The sequence below is a fragment of the Tinamus guttatus genome, unplaced genomic scaffold (genome assembly GCF_059628265.1).
Source record: "Tinamus guttatus ecotype Peru unplaced genomic scaffold, ASM5962826v1 Tinamus_guttatus_pri_ptg000503l, whole genome shotgun sequence".
NCBI classification, from domain to species: domain Eukaryota; kingdom Metazoa; phylum Chordata; class Aves; order Tinamiformes; family Tinamidae; genus Tinamus; species Tinamus guttatus.
Window position 1 is genome coordinate 53,321 of NW_028289037.1, and position 17,284 is coordinate 70,604.

Sequence of the window (17,284 nt, forward strand, 5' to 3'; positions counted from 1 at the left end):
CTGATTACGTGCCAAATCAGCAAAAACAGAATCCAAAAATAAAATAGTATGTAATGATGGTAGTTTTTTCACGCAGAAAGGACCTTTTGGGGCAGATATTTCTCTCATAGTAATCTTATGTCATTCGAGTTCCACTAACAACTGTTGAGTTTACACCCTGGTGCCAAAAGAGGCATATTACATCCTTCAGCTTCGAGCTCTCCAGAGCTTACTCAGCTCATTTGGTACCTCTGTATTGCTGACATGCACAGAACTTTAACAGATGGCCTTACAATACTGGCAGTTGTTTTGTACTGTGCAAGTGGTGAGGGGAAATACTCTACGCAAATTGCATGCAATACTGCAAAATAAATGAAGTACAAATCCCTATTAACCTCAAAAGCCAAACTATAAAAAGTCAGATTAGTCATTGACCAATATATGTGCTGTGGGTTAAATGTTCAATTGCTGCAACATGGCAGTATTTCCCTGCAGTCAACAGAACTATATTTTGCTTCAGTGTCTACTAGGAATATCCATAAGGACAGTGTCACTAGGAAGGCACCAAAATGCATTAGGAATAATTAGGACTAAGTCCTGAGAACCTTCCTCACGTGATCAGCCCTAATTGACTGCCAGCAAAACAGTACCTGTGTAAACTGGGTATTTTCAGGATAAAGCACATAAATAATCAAGCAATGAAGTACAACTGAAGTTAATTAAATCTATCCTTCCTCCTGTACTGAACAGAATTCATAAACTAGCATGTCAGCTACTGTGCAAATGTTGAAATCAACAGAGGTGACTAAGTAAACAGTAATTTTACATTTTTTCCTCACTCACAAGCTGAGTTTTACTGAGGTTTTACTTTTTTCTGGCTGCATGAAATGCAGTTTCACCGTGCCTAAGAGGACAGAATTGCTACTCCTTGTTTTTGTGCTGTTAAATTTGCTCTTTTATTGTGCTAAATTATCAGATATATCAACTGGGTTGAACTAGTAAACTGTGTATGCTGAAAAGCGCTTTTTCAAAAATAAAGAGAGCAATTTTCTTCACAAATACATAATCGCCACAAAACATGTTTGCACATGTGCAGTACAATTTACTAGCGCAAATTTAGAACAGGTTTTTAGAAAATCACTAGAAGAGTTTTAGACCAATACTTACCTCTTCTGTTGGCTTTGAACTAAATGTAACTGGAAAGATCTTTCATGGGCTGGGGCTTCAGCTCCCACTCAGGTCAATGTATTTAGATACACGATATGTGAGCCACCTTGTTGTTGATTTCAGAAAGTTAACTACGCTGAAATAAAGATCCCATAGCATCTTCAAAGCTCCAGAGGGAGGGAGAACCCTACAAATATTATCATAAAAGAGCCTTTCAGATGCAAGTGTTGTTTTCCAGGCTTCTGCTGGGACTGAGTAAAGGCTGTATCCATGTCTTTAATTTTATTTTATGCACTAAGGTTGCTTATAGTGGCTGGAACTGACTTCTGTCATACATTTGTGTCTCTGATACAAGCGAAAAGATATTTATCACTGTTTGTATTATTTTATATTGAAAGATCAAACAACTCCTAAGTCTGAAGCTGTTAACAAAAGCTATTAAAATAGCTAAATTTTAGATAGGTTTCATGCTTTCTCTTCCCATCTTTTTCCCCTCAGGATTCTTGCCAGACTAAGATGACACAAAGTATTTCCAGAAGTACTTATACAAATGCCAGATAATCCTTCCCTGAGAGCATAAATTATTTCTCATGATGAAGAAAGAAAAGCAAAAGAAATGTTAAATAGATAGAGCCAAAACATAGGCACATCAATATACCTCTACTTCTGTTCCCAGGCTTGAACATTTTCTCAAACATTTCAAGCTATGATCCCTGATGTAGCACTTCACTATGGAATTCCCAGTAGAGAAAAAAAGAGGATTTGGAAAACCTATTTTAGTATCAGCAATACAAGCATTTCCTATCTTGGGAAAAGGTCCTCCTTTGCAGATGCAGAGCATGAGATGACCTGCGATGGGAAAACTTCATGATCGCCCTGCCAGGTACTGAGAACGTTTCCAGCTTCCACCACAACTCGCTGCCCACCGGAGCACAACCCCTTTTCCAGGGGTGCCGAGCCCAAGCCCCCTCCCCACACATCCCTGGTGAACATCTGCTCTGGAAAAGGACAGACACCCTTCTGGTCAGAGGGACATGAAATGAAAACAGTCTCTTAGGGACATCATGCAAACACAGGAGAAGAGCAAACTATGAATAAAGAACAAAAGGCAAAATAAGGGAACAAGCACAGGATTTATGATTTTCCCGGCACTCTATCTTGTCCATTCTAACAATATCCAGCGCTCTGACAGACACCTTCTCGGGAAGGTTCAAGTAGCCCTGGACTAAACAGTAATAGAGTCATCTGCTTGCAGGCCCAAGTAAAGGCCATTCTTAATGATTTGCAGTACTAAATTTGGTAGGAGTGCAGTAAAATAGTTGAGTGTCAGAGGACTTACTTACAAAACTAAGAGAGGAAAATGAGTACAAGGTTTCCATACAGAGAATCCACCAGTTACTGACTGCAGATCTCTGCACTACCCTGGAAGTGGGACATTACTCAATTTTCATATGACAGAATCCTGTGGAAGCAAAATGCAGTTTGCCCTTGCAAGGCCTTGCGATTTTATCCTTTGTCCTGCCTATCTAATATTTTCTGAAATAATACCCGCAACTTTTCTTCTTAAATACCTTTATAGTTTCAGTAGGTACTCCAGGCTCTGGAACTTTATCCAAATAAGTAGTCAAGTCTTGATCCACATGTTCAAACACTAATGTTAACTTGGTCTCTCTGTCTGTTCGTGACACGGTGCACACATCAAACAATCTGAGAGGAGGAAAAGGAAAGAGGAGGTAAGTACACAGGATTCAGTACAATCATACTTTCCAGTGTATATACATAATTCTAAATTTCTTAAAGTATATAGATTAAAAATATAGAAAGTAGTTTTGTATTTATCCGTGTTCTCTGCCTCATCAACTGTACTCCTTTCCCTCCCCTGTTCTCCCCTCAAATAATACAAATAACATTTTGAGAAACAAAGATGCAGTGTTCACATGCACCTTCAGTTTCTTTCCATAAGATTCCCCTCTTCAGAACCATTACATGTCTCTAGAATTAAATTCTCTTTGGGAGAACTCAATTTTTGGACACTCAATTTTTGTGCTAATTGGTCTTGCAATCTCTGAGAAGCAAGTAATACTATCAGAGTCAGGATATAGCTTAGAAAAGAACTTGAGGCACAAGGTACCCCTTCCAAGAGCGCCTTCTTTTCTCATCCCTTTTGGTCACTCTTTTAGTAGAATTTCTTCATCATTTCACCTTGTTGAAGAACAGTAAGTTCAAGCTAATTGGTCTCCGGAATGTCACATTGATATTATTTTATTTTATTGATTGATTGATTTTTCATCTGAACATGAGAAAAAACTTCTCGACTGTGAGGGTGATAGAGCCTTGGAGCAGGCTGCCCAGGAGGTTGTGGAGTCTCCTTCCTTTGAAATATTCAAAACCCTCCTGGACGCGATCTCTACATGCTATAAGCTAACTAATAGTTATAATTAAATGTATAATTAATAATTACAATAAGGAATTGCTAAATAATATCTAATGCTAAATATCATCCTTTTATGCTATTTTTATTAGGTGACAGTAGAGTCAACAAAAACGTAAACACAGTTATTAAAAAGAAGACTATATAGATAAACTAAAGAACATAGTATTGATAGCACTTCAAAAGTAGCACCGAAGGTAGGGCTTATCTTGGTCAACAGCACAGCAGCTATGTTGTTTTATCACGTGTTTTTTTTTATCCCCATACTTAGCAAAACTGCTTATTTACTTTGGGATGGTGAAAGATTTCTGATAACTATATCAAGTAATATCTTTGTTCTCAGTCCTAGGGCTAAACACTTCATATCTGTAGCCAACAGCTTAGGCACAAAGCCTTTGGGGGTCATTAATTTTTAAATAGGTCATCCAAAAAGACAGACTAGGAAAATATTTTGAATTAAGTATTTACTTCTTATCTTAAATCTCAAAATGTTTCACAAGAGAAGGGAAGGCAGGAATTGGCATAACTGTGAAGACTGCAATCAGACTGCACTGTGCTTCACTTGATATGTTATAGATTACACATTTCAGGGCTCAGGTCCCACTTTAAGAGCATTTCCTATATCTTATTTGAAAAGAAAAATTGCTTATTAGGTACCACGTTTTGAAAATGAATGCATGCACAGTACTTTTTTCAGTGAGAAAGCACTGAATCATAACCCGAAAAGTCATGGCAGTTTCATAAGTTAAGTATTTTTTGAAAACACCTCTTTGATAACTGGACTCCTTTATCAGTGTTTCCACAGGGCAGCGTGGTATAAAAATCTGCTTTAAAATGAAACTGAAGAAAATTATCTGTTTTCTAGACATACTTCACAAGACTGACAACAGCACTCAGATTTTTCAGTTCTAGCCTCCACCTTCCCAACATGCATCAAACCCCGCTGTTGTTCCAAGCTCACTACAGAAATACCAGTGTGGGTCTTCTAGGATGCTGCCAGCCACCACCAGAAGAAACAGTGGAGCAGCAAGAACTCACATTCACACCAGCTGAGAATACCACACTGCTCTAAAACCACCAGGGGAAAGAAAGTCTCCTTCTTACTAGTGGGATATAAATTGAGCCCCAAACAGTTTTTGGTTAACAGTTCTTTACTGTGACTAAATTTTACAAAAATAGTTTGTTAGAGGGTTTTTTCTTTGGGGAAAAGCTGAAAGAAAGTTGCTACATTTTCTCCAATTTTTTCCAAATCAAAGCTTACAGGTTGTGGAAGAAAAGTTATTTGAGAACTGGGACTAGAGAATATGGAGAGTGTGTCACCCTAACTCTTCTAAAAAAATACAATTTAATGTGTATATATGAACAAATATTAATTAAATGGTTACGGTAAAAAAAAGTGACTCTAACAGCAAATGTCCAAGCACAAGTCTCCTACGGGGGCATTATACAGGAGATATCTGCCTTGCTTATGGTAAAATCAGTTTCGTGGAAAGTCACACACCACCCTGAAAAGTGAAATTAGCTGGTATTTGGCTGGAGGTTAATAATCTGCCATATATTTATATAAATCAATGTGGAATGTAGCCGGACTGCCTATAACCCCAACACATGCAAATAGAGAGGAGCCAGACAGGTCTGAACATCTGAACATAAACACTGGAAAATATTTCCAACTGTGTGATTCCTTTGTGTTGACCTACATTTACCTAAAAATGTTCTGAAACACCTTTTTTTGCCAGGTATTTAATACACTGGCAAAATCATCCTTTCAACTATAGCAGAATTATTACTCTATAAAAAAAAGGAAAAAATATTCCGGAATATAGAAGCAACGTATAACTTCCAACTTACTTTAGAAGAAAGTAAATGCTGACTCTCTTTACTTCTTATGTGTAGGGCTTATTTTGATTCTGGCTTTTTCTGGCACTGCCAAACTAGGAACTCAAAGGAGAGCAATTCTAGTCGCCTATAATCACATCCCTGAGAAAAACCGATCCATCTTTCACTTGCATACACCTTTTATGTGACAGGAGAAGAAGTGCTTCACGGCTAGTAATAAAAACTCCTGATCCAGCAGCAGGCTGGGTGGAAGCACACAGTGTTTACTCACAGAAAATACATCTGCTGCCTTAAAAAGATAATTATTTAAAGCATTGCTTATGCAAGTCCTTGATATTACAGAAAAAAGTAACATCTGGCATTGCCTGTGCTAGTTATCCTGGAAACAGATAGAGTGCAATGAGGCCTCTTTACTTGATAGCTTCCGTAGGGATAAGACCAAGATTTTCCAAATTACATTCTTTTATATCCACTGCAAAAAAAATCATCCCTATACACAGCTCCATCAAACTGCCTTTAGTTAGGATTAACTCTGCACCTTCTTTCAAGCCACTTCTTTGCGTTTTTCTGTGTGTAACTGCTAGACTTGCCTCTCTGCAACAGGCTGCAGCATATGGCCTTTTATTTAAAGAGCTACTTCGTCCACACTGTCCTAGCAGAAGTCAATCTTCCTCAATTAATACAGGATTTCCATACCGAACACTCTGTAAACACAAGCCCTGCCCTTCTATTGTGTTCACCAAAGAAACGTTTGAATTATTTGATTACAGTAAGATCCGCTATGGGAAATCCTGCAAGTATTTGACAAGATGTTTGGCTGGGAATCACATGTAGCTTGATGTGTCAAGCTGAAGTTAAACACTGTCGAACAGATACGCACTGAAGATCTGTGCTTTAATGCAGACGTTTTTTCAAGCTAATTGTACTAAAATGAAAAAGCTTACTACCAAGAAATTTAAGTTTCTGGGGGGTTTTATATTACTAGCACCTAGTGGGTCTTGTTGTAACCTGACAGAATGCCTGCTTTTTTACAAAAATACCTTGTCTTTTGCATGCAGAAAACAAGATGATGCATCTTGAAGTCTTTGTAGCTTCCTATGTGCGACAAATGCAATTTCAGTTCCATTGTGAACATTAAATGCTTTTAGAAGAAATGAACCATTTTGCAAGTTCTTTTGAAAAATGCTGACTCTTCTCTAACTTGGAGCCCTTAGTTGTTACTGTACTTGCTTTTGAGATGCTTTGTGGACTGCTCTAAAGTTTCCCAAGTGTAATAAGAATTTTTTTCCTACTACTTTTTCTGGTGACAGGGATCAAAACCATCCATTCAAGACACCTGCAAGAATGTTCAAAACAACAGCATAGTCTGACATGGAGATATTAAAATCTGTAGGATGTGAGCTCTCTTGTCTACTGTCACACAGATGAGGAAACACAATTGGAAAATTAGTCAGAACAGAGTCAAAGGGAAGACCAAAGAATGAGATAGCTGCTGCCAAAGCATCCAAAAGCTTATTGTTATTTTTATTGCAGTAGGACTAATCTGACATGAACAAAGATCCTGTTACTGTGCTGGTCACTCACAGCACTGAACAAAAAGACAGTCCCTGCCCTCAGAAAGTTTTTAAATAACAGGGATTTATTTTAATTTTCTTAGGAACAGTCTCTGCCTTGCTGCTTCCTGATTTATACATGGCAAAGAAAGAGAACTGGAGCCACTGATTTATGAGAAGGAGAAAGGTTTAAGCAAACCATGGTGTGGCAATTAGTGGCATCGGAATAAATTGCAGTTCTAAGGCTTCATAAGTCTGCATGAAGTCTCAGAGGAAAAGAGTTTGGTGGTCTCGACCTTGCTCTGAAAGACATTTATCCAGATGACAGAAAACCATGACAGAATTTATGTATGATTGACGGTGTTTACACAAACACCACAAGACTGAAATACCAGGACTATTACAGGTCATGGTTGAGGTTTATTGACAAATATGTGTGGGAGAGCCCAAATAGCTTCTGCTTTCACTACATTTGGCTCAAGTTAGGCCTGGAAGTCTATAATTTTCATGGGCACAAAAATTTCAGCCTCTCATACCTAAAACCATTGACAGTCAGGCATCCTTTGATGGCATATTTCAGTAGCAGCCTTAGATTCTTCTGCTCTTTGAAAGCCTCTTGGTTTCTAGGACCTGGTTTCTTACTAGTCACTTCATCCACCCCAACTTTTTAAACTATGTTGTCCCTGAAAAATCCTATTTTCTTTGCACTTTTTTTATTTTAGCTACCTTCTCCTTTCCTGTTTTTGAAGAAAGGAAGACCCTGCTAGCATCAGTCTCCATTTAGACTCACATATACTTGGTGTATGGACCATATTGCAGATGAACACAGTAGTTTGGCAAATGAACTAGGACATGTGCATTGCAAGAATCATGTTCCACATAGCAAAACAAGAAATTGAACTTTTTACTCCAAAATGTGTAACAATGTCTTTCCCTTTCTCCAGGACCTACTTCTCTGCCATATCCGCATCAGAAATCACCTTCTTCTCCATCCCTATGCACATGCAGATGCACAGGCCTCTAAATTCAAAGTATCTCATGTTTTTGGAAGTGTGCTTTTTCTGAAATAAAATTTCTAAAATCACGTAATAGTACAAGACTTTCAAGTTCCCTTTTCAAAAATGTTTGGGGTCTTCTGGAGCTTCTCAATTTGCTTGTCACGCTAATCGCAGCTGCACTGCTGAGCATCAACACTGTGTCTCCATGGCGGACTGCAGCGTCACACAGAGACCCTTGGACAACCCCCAACTGACCCACCTCTGCACTGAAAGCCCTGGGTGGGACAGCACAGCACTGCCTGTAGCACGGTAAACCACACAGCGAGCTCCACCTTGCCAGAGCCAGGTTCCAGAAGCATGTCCTGATTAATTAAAAGAAGCTTCAGTATCTCTACATGGCTGCTGGCCACCTTCAGCCGCAAAACCATTGTATCCGGAATCCTTAATGTCTACATTTCTGCTGATTTTTGGTGGGGGGGCATGGTTCAGCACGTCCTCCCTGCTCTGCCATCCTCCCAGGAAAGAGTAGCCGTGTCTCCTGCCGTCATTCTTTCAGTAAAATAACAGAAAGGGACAGGAGGATGTAACATCACATATAACAGAAGAATTTATCTCAGATAGGCCGACATCAGGAAGATGAGATGTTTTCAACTCTGCTGTCACTTAGCCATTACCTGGTGTGTACAGAGCAGAAATAGCTACCGCATAAAAGTCACTGCCTGATGAAAGGCAGGCAGCAGTACGTCTTATTCCAGCAATATAGGTCCAGGACCTATTCCAGCAGCATCCAGCCAGTATGCTTTCTTAGAGCCCAGTCAACAGTGAGGTTTAAGAGAAGGAAGGGAGATATTAAGATGACAAGCAATCGTTCATCTGCAAGCTGAGCCTTGTGCTGTAATTTTTTCCAGTCTCTCCCCTCTAAGCCTTGGAAAAATGATTTAAAATGCTTAGTTTCATAAAGGATGTTCTTGTTCTTTAAGTGTGTGTGAGAAACAGAGGCAGAGAAAGGGACAGTGAGAAATAGATGCTCTTGCAAGCGAAGCAAACGGCGCTGGCGAAGCTCCGACGGTGTGGGCTGCCCGGGCAGGCTTTCAACACGCGGCTCGGCCTGCAGCCCTGACCTGCAGTGCTGGCTCTCCCACGCCAGCCCCACGCCGGCCCACGCCAGCCCGGGGGCCGCGTCGAAGGGTTCTGTGCTGCAGGCAAACGTCTCTCGGCTGAAACCACCAAAACTCATTTTCATTTGCAACAGAAGCCCAGCTTTGCGCCCAAAAGATGAGAGGGCCAAATGTACTCACTGTGCTAAAGGATTCAGTTGTTAAGACTTTTACTTCAACAAATACTACATTTGACAAGATGTTCTCTACACCTCTCTCTGTTTCTAGCCTAATGCCGCCTTTTCTAGCTTCAACACTGACATTTCTTGTTCACCTTTGGGAAGGGAGATTATTTTTAATAGCCAGGGAACAGAAATGAATCTGCTAAAGCTCAGCAACTCAAACAACATTCCCACTGGCAGAACTTCAGCTTCAGGACTCAACCTATAACCCACCCCTTTCCCAAAACATTTAATTCTTACCAGTCTATGAACATTTTCAAGTCATTGGAACTGATTTTAAACCCAAACTTGGCCATGCACTGAGCAATATCTAGAGAAACTATCAGCCTGTTAATGACAGTATTTACTCTTTATACTGCCCTACCAAACAGACTCTCTGTGCCGGACAGACCAGGAAAACAGCACAGCCTGTTGTAAGGAAAGTCACTGTCAGATTCTTTAAGATCAGCAATAGCTGTCTGAGCTATTTGTATTGCTCTCATGCGCTCCTCAGGCATGCAAATGTACGCTGCTTTTCAGAGTTATGTATACTGCTGTTATACACTACTGAGCGCATGCGTAAGCTTCCAGTTTAAAGTACAAATTAAAGATGCTCTGATTCTTTGGGACCGTATGTGCATCTTTTATTAAATGTTTCGAATTTTTGGGAGAATACCTTCCTCAGGGAAAGCTGCATTCCTTTTTAGATGGTTTCCATCCTTTAAATGGCTCAACATGCAAATAAAACCTATGTCTGAATACTGATTTTGTTGAATTCAAATGAAAGGACCACAGAAGCTACCCTTGACTCCCAGCTGTACCTAGTGCAAGAAGGGACACAGTGAAATCCAGTCTTTTTTCATGTATAGTCCACAGTCAGACTGATTGCTACAAATTCCACATTTCAGTTTATATTTTGAATTCATGATTGTGCCATATGTAAGCTGATCATCTTCCTGGGCTTTAATAAAATCAATACCCGATCTTTAGAAAATTTCAAAACTTTATGAATTATTACTTATTCTTGTCTTTAGTAGCTCAAAAATATAATCTCTTTTCCATTTGGAAATTGCCTACACTTTAGACAACTGACTTATTGTGAGCTTAACATATCAAAAATAACGACAGGAAGAATACCACTCAAATTCAAGTCAAATGTTCTTTCTCATACAGTCTTTAAAATCCTTGCAATATCATAGCAGAGATTTTTTTTTCAACATTTTAAACATTGTAAGTAACTCTAACACAAGTCTGTTTCTAAATTTGCTTCTAAACTCTTGCTTTGCTGCGATGAATGGGGAAACTTAAAGGCCAAGAAATGTCATATATCTCTTATAATTAACCCACTAGTCACTGGGCAGACTACAATGCAAAACCCTCTGTGCCTCTTAACCCTATATGCATGTGGCCTGCACTTGGGGAAACTATGGATTTGTTACGTAAGAAATTATAATCCTCTTATGGAAAGGACTAAGTGCTACCGCTACATGGGCCAGTAGCAACCACACCACCAAGCCACTGAGGGAGATGCAAAATGGGTGCTGACTGACCTCAGCATCTGAGTGGTAGGGCTGGGACAGAGCATTTGCAGTGAATTTTCCTATCTAGTTCACACACTATTTCCCCAACCTCTAGGCATTTCTTTCTTCCTCTAGGCATGTGCAGGAAATCACAATACCTACTATGACAGCAGCTTTTTTTGTAGAATCCTGGTCTTGCTTTTCTTGCTCCTGCAGGGAGACTCCTACAACTTGGGGTGCTGCATGCAAGCTCCCCTTTTGGGCTTCAATGGCCCCGTTTGTACACAAAGTCTCCTCCTCCGAACTTTTTTATTAGCTTTATGACTCACCTAAATTCCTGAATATGGCCATGCTTCTTGGGAAAGGATGTTTGTGATTTATTGCAAGGAGTTCATGACAATATTTGTTTTCCTTACACTCTCAAATGAACTGAACTATGAACTGTTGCTTTCTCGGTCTTCACCTGGGAGACTAGGAAAACATCAACGGATATTAACAGTTCTTGTTATCTTACAAATGGAAACATCAATTTGCCATCAGTTATTTAAGCTGCATGAAAACAACTTTTAAAATGTCTAAATCTCTTGAAAGCATCTGTTTATGGACAGCTAGAGCTAATGGTCCCTTGCTGCTCAAAGTTTCCTGTAAATGGACCAGACGTATCTACCCACTTCCAAGGCAAGCACAGCAGTTAGGCAGCAGAAGCAATTGTGCTGCGTGGCAAAGTGAAAACTAGCAACAAGTCTTAGATTTTATCTATAAATTCCACACATGCTTGTCCTGTATGAGGTTAAAAGACGCAGAAATAGAGACGCAGTTCACAACATTTTTTGGTTATACTTCATACGAGCGGTGACTCTGATTGATTGGGCTTTGATGTCAGATTTACTCCCAAGAAGGCTGTATGTGCTAGGAACTGCTGACCAAGGGAGTCCCTTCCTTCAGCACACACTGCAGTGGGCTCCATGACCCGAACTGGCCTTCCAGGGAGCTCGTACTGTGCCTGTCACCTCCACAGAACACGCTGAAAACTGTTTCCCCCTCTGCCCGTAGTCCGTGACGCTCTGCAGTTATTCCCAAAAACCCAAGGACCATGGCAATTGCTCACACAAGTAGGAAAGACAAACAGAATCTGGTTTTGCAAGATAGCCAGATCTACGCACTAAAACATTGCATTCCTCTTTGTGTATTCTTAAAGAAAACAGGAGTAACAGAGTTATATATAAGTTTACACTTAAAAGAAATTCCAGTGGGTGAAGAGGGCAGAGTTAAGACTTGCAAAAACCTGACAACTCCACCAAATGCAGCTTTCTTTGGCTATATATCATCAGATAGTTCAAGTGCCGTCCATTAAAAATTAAGACTCTAGGGAAGTATTGGGCTCTCTCCTCAGCTACCACAAAAGAAAGGTACGTCATGTAATTTAGGCGCTCAGCAGTTTGGTGGTTAGGCTACGCTGAGCGTGCCTGCCCCTGGTGTGCTCTGGGGAAAGAGGAAGGGAGCAAAATAACTCCCTGGAGGTGCTTTCTCTCCCTCTTGGCAATAGAGGCTGCCTAGGTTACTGACAGAGACCTGACACTTGATTTTAGTTGAACTTCAGAGAGATGACTCTATCCCAGATAATTTAGCTGGTGGGATATCAGGATACGTTCAATTTTTGAAGAGACTTTCTTCTCATGAGGAGCTTAAGAAAAAATAAGAGGTGTTCAAAAAACCTACACTGAAAACACATCTGACATACTCACTTAATGCCACAGACCTTTATCAGCCCTAAAATTCTCTGCACACAAGAGACTCAGCCTAAGCCTCATGAAGTTATTACATGTATTTAAATGGCTTTGGCTCAGGCCCTGAATTTTCTTTAATTTGAAGGGGAGTTCCACCTGTGACAACTCACAGGATGCAGTTTAATATTCCTGCTGTACTGAAAAGGAGCAAACGGGACTAATAAATCTTCAATAGAAATTTACAAGATTTTTTCTGGCTTAATAAATTTAGCCAGAAGGCAGTTGCTCTTAAACACTCACTATATAAAAAGAGATGGATCCTCATTTCCATTACCATGCAAATGCCTTACTCATTTTGTCAGAATTCAAGCCACTGCATTTTAGAAGTGCTTAAAAATGGAGCTTCATGTATATATATATATATTTTTCCCCATAGAAAGGTTTGCATTCTGCTCAGTACAGTCACAGCTATGTGTGCTCTTTGATTGTTCTATAATTTCTGTCTTGTTTTAAATTAATTCCCAGCACATGCCAAAAAAAAGCCCTAGAAGTATGTCTTCTCAGGTGCTTTCATCCTCTGTTCCTCAGGTAGCTGTCTCATAAATATGTTTCCTCTTTTTCCAACCAGTTTACATGATACTGCGAGCCAGTCATTTATAGATTAATGCATGCTGAGTTAAGTATTGTACAGGCTGTACAGCTTTTTAAGTATTTCCTTTACTCTCTTGCAAACATATGTAAAAGAAAACAAATTAAAGATTATTTGCAGAGTTTGGCAATGAAAATGAGGTGTTAGTAGCATTTTGAGCTAGCAATAAATTTTATTTGACTGTTTTATTACTTCAGGGCAATGGCAACTATTTCTTTTGGGGTGCCTTTTAGCAGCATGAGATTAGGATTTACATTTTAATGCAAGGATAATTTTGGAATAAATTCATTATTTTTTAAGTGAGGGCATATGTCAGATATAAATAAATAGCAAAATTGTATTTTGGCTGATTTGCAACAACACGTCTTTCACGCTTTCGAAGTAACTGAACACACTTATACAAGAAACGTTGCAAAACAAGGTCTGGTTCCTGCGCTAAAACAATTTTATGTATAGGCAAATGAAAACAAGATGAATATTTAGGCAATCCTTGCAAGCAAAGAAAAGTGTAGTCTGCCCTGTCCGTGTAGTCGGTATCAGTCAAGGAGGACCATGTTACTACATGTTTTTTTTTTTTCAATTTCCTTCTCTTTTCAACCTAACATAAAAAAATACCCAGTCTTCATTTTACCACTTCTTGTTCTACATGTTTAACTATGTTCTCCCATCAGCCTCTCCTCAAAAGTCTCTATTCTTCCATGTGAATAAGCAGTCAAGGAAAGACCAAATTTCCACCATATTCCTAACCATACTAGACATCATTGTTTATGTAAAGATTTTACAACAGAATTGCAACAGGTAATTTTATATAAAGAATTCACCTGCTACTGAAAACCCTATTACATTTTTCATGCCAGGTTTCTCTCTCCTTTTCTTTTTCTTTTACTCAGCTTCCACATCTCTCTTCTCATCTATCCCTGCAACTTTCTTCTCCCAATCTATTTTCCATCACTATTTATTTACTATCATTTGAATGATTCTGTAGGTCTAACTCCTCAGCCTCAAGTATTAAAATTATCAATTTACCAATGTAGGTACTTGACTTTCTCAATAATTCCCACCACTCAGGTAGAGAAAGATCATTTCTTCTCCACAGCAAGAATAAAATCAATTCTCTATCACTAAAGGCCTATAGTAGGCCACTACAGGGAGCTGGGCCTGTTCAGCCTGGAGAAGAGAAGGCTGAGAGGAGATCTGATCAGTGTCTATAAGTACCTCAAGGGAGGCAGTGAGGAGGATGGTGCTGGCCTCTTTTCAGTGGAGGCCACCGACAGAACTAGAGGTAATGGCTGGAAATTGAAGCACCAAAAGTTCCACAGGAACTTAAGGAAAAAATTCTTAACAGTGAGGATGGCAGAGCGCTGGAACAGGTTGCCCAGAGAGGTTGTGGAGTCTCCTTCTCTGGAGATCTTCAAAACCCGCTTGGACGCAGTCCTGTGCCACGTGCTCTAGGTGACCCTGCGTGTGCAGGGGGGTTGGACTAGATGACCTCTAGAGGTCCCTTCCAACCTTAAGCATTCTGTGATTCTGTGATTCTATGATTCTATAATGTAAAGCTGCTGTTGGATAGTCAATTAGTGCTAAATATTGATACTTTTTTTCTGTCTATGAACATTTGCCAGTAGAACTGGCCTACAAAGATGAATATAGTTGCACCTATATGTCCAATGTACAATGAAATAGAAGGATTTAGAAGATGAAATAAAATTCTAAACTTTGCTGGAACAAATACAGTTAAATTTTGAGATTTTCTTGGCTTTTCCACATATATCCACATAAGCTTATGCACATGCGCACAGCTTTCTAAAGCAACCTATTCACTTTACTAGAGTTATAATCTGTTGACAGTTCCATGATAAAAAGTTGTTTTCCAGCTTTGTAGTTCAAGCTATGAAATAACTAGTTCCAACAGACATGTGACTGAAACATTTTAATATGTAAAATCTGTTAACATAATAAATCAATTTAAATTTTGTAGGCTGCTTCCTAGTAATGTGAGCTGTCATGTCTAAAGATGACATAAAAAACCACCAACCTTGAAATTCCAACACATTATTCCAAAAGCTAAAGGTATATGCCCACCACCAATCATCAAGGATTTCAAGATTTTGATAATTCAGGGGTGAACCTTTGACAGGTTGGATACCATATTTTTTCCAATTACTTGTAGTTGTATCATCAAGTAATCTGCTCTAAGGTTATTTCAGTTAGTTATGAAGGAAGAGTGTGTGTAGCATCAGGATGTTATTAATAGTGAGATAATTGGCCCACTTAGTAGCAAATGTTGTACCAGACCAGTACAGCAGGGTGAGAAAAACAGGAAGGAGACTTAGCATTTGAAAAGACTTTGACAGATGCCTTAAACCACTTGGAGCCTGAACAAGTGGAGGTCTCTGATCCACATCTTCAACTATTCTTCCACTTGGAAAAGATGAACAAATTTTGACCGAAATGGCGCCTGTGTACTGAAGTTCAAGACTGGGTACGAGGTAACCAGGATGTGACTACCCATTCCAGCTACATCCTGTTCCCTTTCGTACTTTGGTGCCAAGTGCAAACTAGAAGCAGCTTGAATCAGTGCATTTTACAGAAACCCACAATCTGCTATTAGGAGGAGCACATTTTTGCTACCTTAAAAAATAAAAACGGCTTCTACAAACTCTTATCAATAATCCCTCTACTCCAAGATTTGGTAAAAAAAATAAGGTCCCTTGTAAAACTGATTTGTTGTTTGATTATCATCTCCTCTATTTTTGATAGCCCAAGCACCCTCTAATTTCAATACTAGTCTTTTGTTCTCCTACCCCAATTTCCTATTTGCTTTTGTAACTTTTCTTATTTGCTGTACAAATTCCCCACTAGTGTTTCCATTATCCACCTTTTAACTTTTGCACCATACCGATAGGCATTAATCTCATCTAACATTAGCTGGGAGTCCACTCTGTATTAGTCACCCAGACAAGGCATTTCCAGAGGGCAATGAGCTCCATTCCAGCACAGGTACTGGAGTGGCTGAGATGAATCATGAGCAGAATGCACATTCTCTCTCTCCATTCACTATGGAAAAAACCTAAATCATCATTAGGTTGGAGTATACACTTCATATTTTGGTGGCTAAAGCTCGATGACTGCTCACAATTCTTATCTGGCATTCCTATTTCATTGTTTTACACCTGGGTAGGGGTACCTTCTCTGCCAAAGAGGTGCACATATGTTTAAGCCATCCTGTACCTGGCACCAAGAAAGAGGCTATAGACCCAAAACAGTAACTAAGATTTCCAAGGAAGGGTAAGTACCTGAAGTAACAAAATGTCCTGCTACAAATCTCCATTGAACTAACTACCATGCTAAATCTAAGCATTTTAATACAGTCCCTCTAGATTTTTTAACTACTTCCTCTTTTTTAAGCTCTCTTTTCTAAAGCCTACTGTTATTACCAAGTTTTGGAACCATCCTTTCTCCAAAGATATCAAATATAATTATCTTGTGGCCACTATTACCTTGTGGCTTGACTGTAAAAAGTTCTTAAACCAACTGTTGTACATCACTTCAAAATATGTAGAGAATAATCTCTCTTACTTGTACTTTAAGAACAGTTCCTTCATCAAAGGGGTCTATAATTCCATTCCTTAAACCATGTCCACTTTATTAACAGTGGCTGAAATTATCCTTTACTATGCTTTTAGTAAATTTAGTTGACTTTCCAACCTCTTCCAGAATTAAGACTCAATATCCATCTACAGATGCAGAGGGTGGTAGAACAATCCTACATGTCTGTTTTGTTTCTTAAGACTTAAGTTTTGTTTCTGCAGAATGGTCTTGACTACTTAGCCTGAGCTCACTAAAGACTAAGCAGCCTTTTAAATGCATTTGCTTAGAGATGTAGCAATATCCCATGAATGTGGGACATTCCAGTGTATCTAAAACATCTTCTAAAAACACTCCCTCATCAGCGTTATTCACCTATCTGGGTTTCATCTATAGCCACAAATACCTTTCATTTTCAGTCAAATGAGTTACCTAACACTTTTTTGCAACTACTTTTGGTTTTGTACTGCTGTAGTCTCTTTGTGTCTCTCCTTCTGCTTGCATTTCTCAACTGG

At 39.3% G+C, this 17,284-nt stretch overlaps 1 protein-coding gene across 1 annotated transcript in view; it reads right to left on the minus strand.

Moving 5' to 3' along the window:
- The window catches only part of LOC148592835 (cyclin-dependent kinase 6-like), a 46,987-nt gene that overhangs the window by 19,228 nt on the left and 10,475 nt on the right, over positions 1-17,284 (minus strand). The window contains exon 2 of the mRNA XM_088533446.1: positions 2,718-2,853. Within this exon, the coding sequence (XP_088389572.1) occupies positions 2,718-2,853 (136 nt within the window). The remainder of the gene's footprint in view (positions 1-2,717; positions 2,854-17,284) is intronic.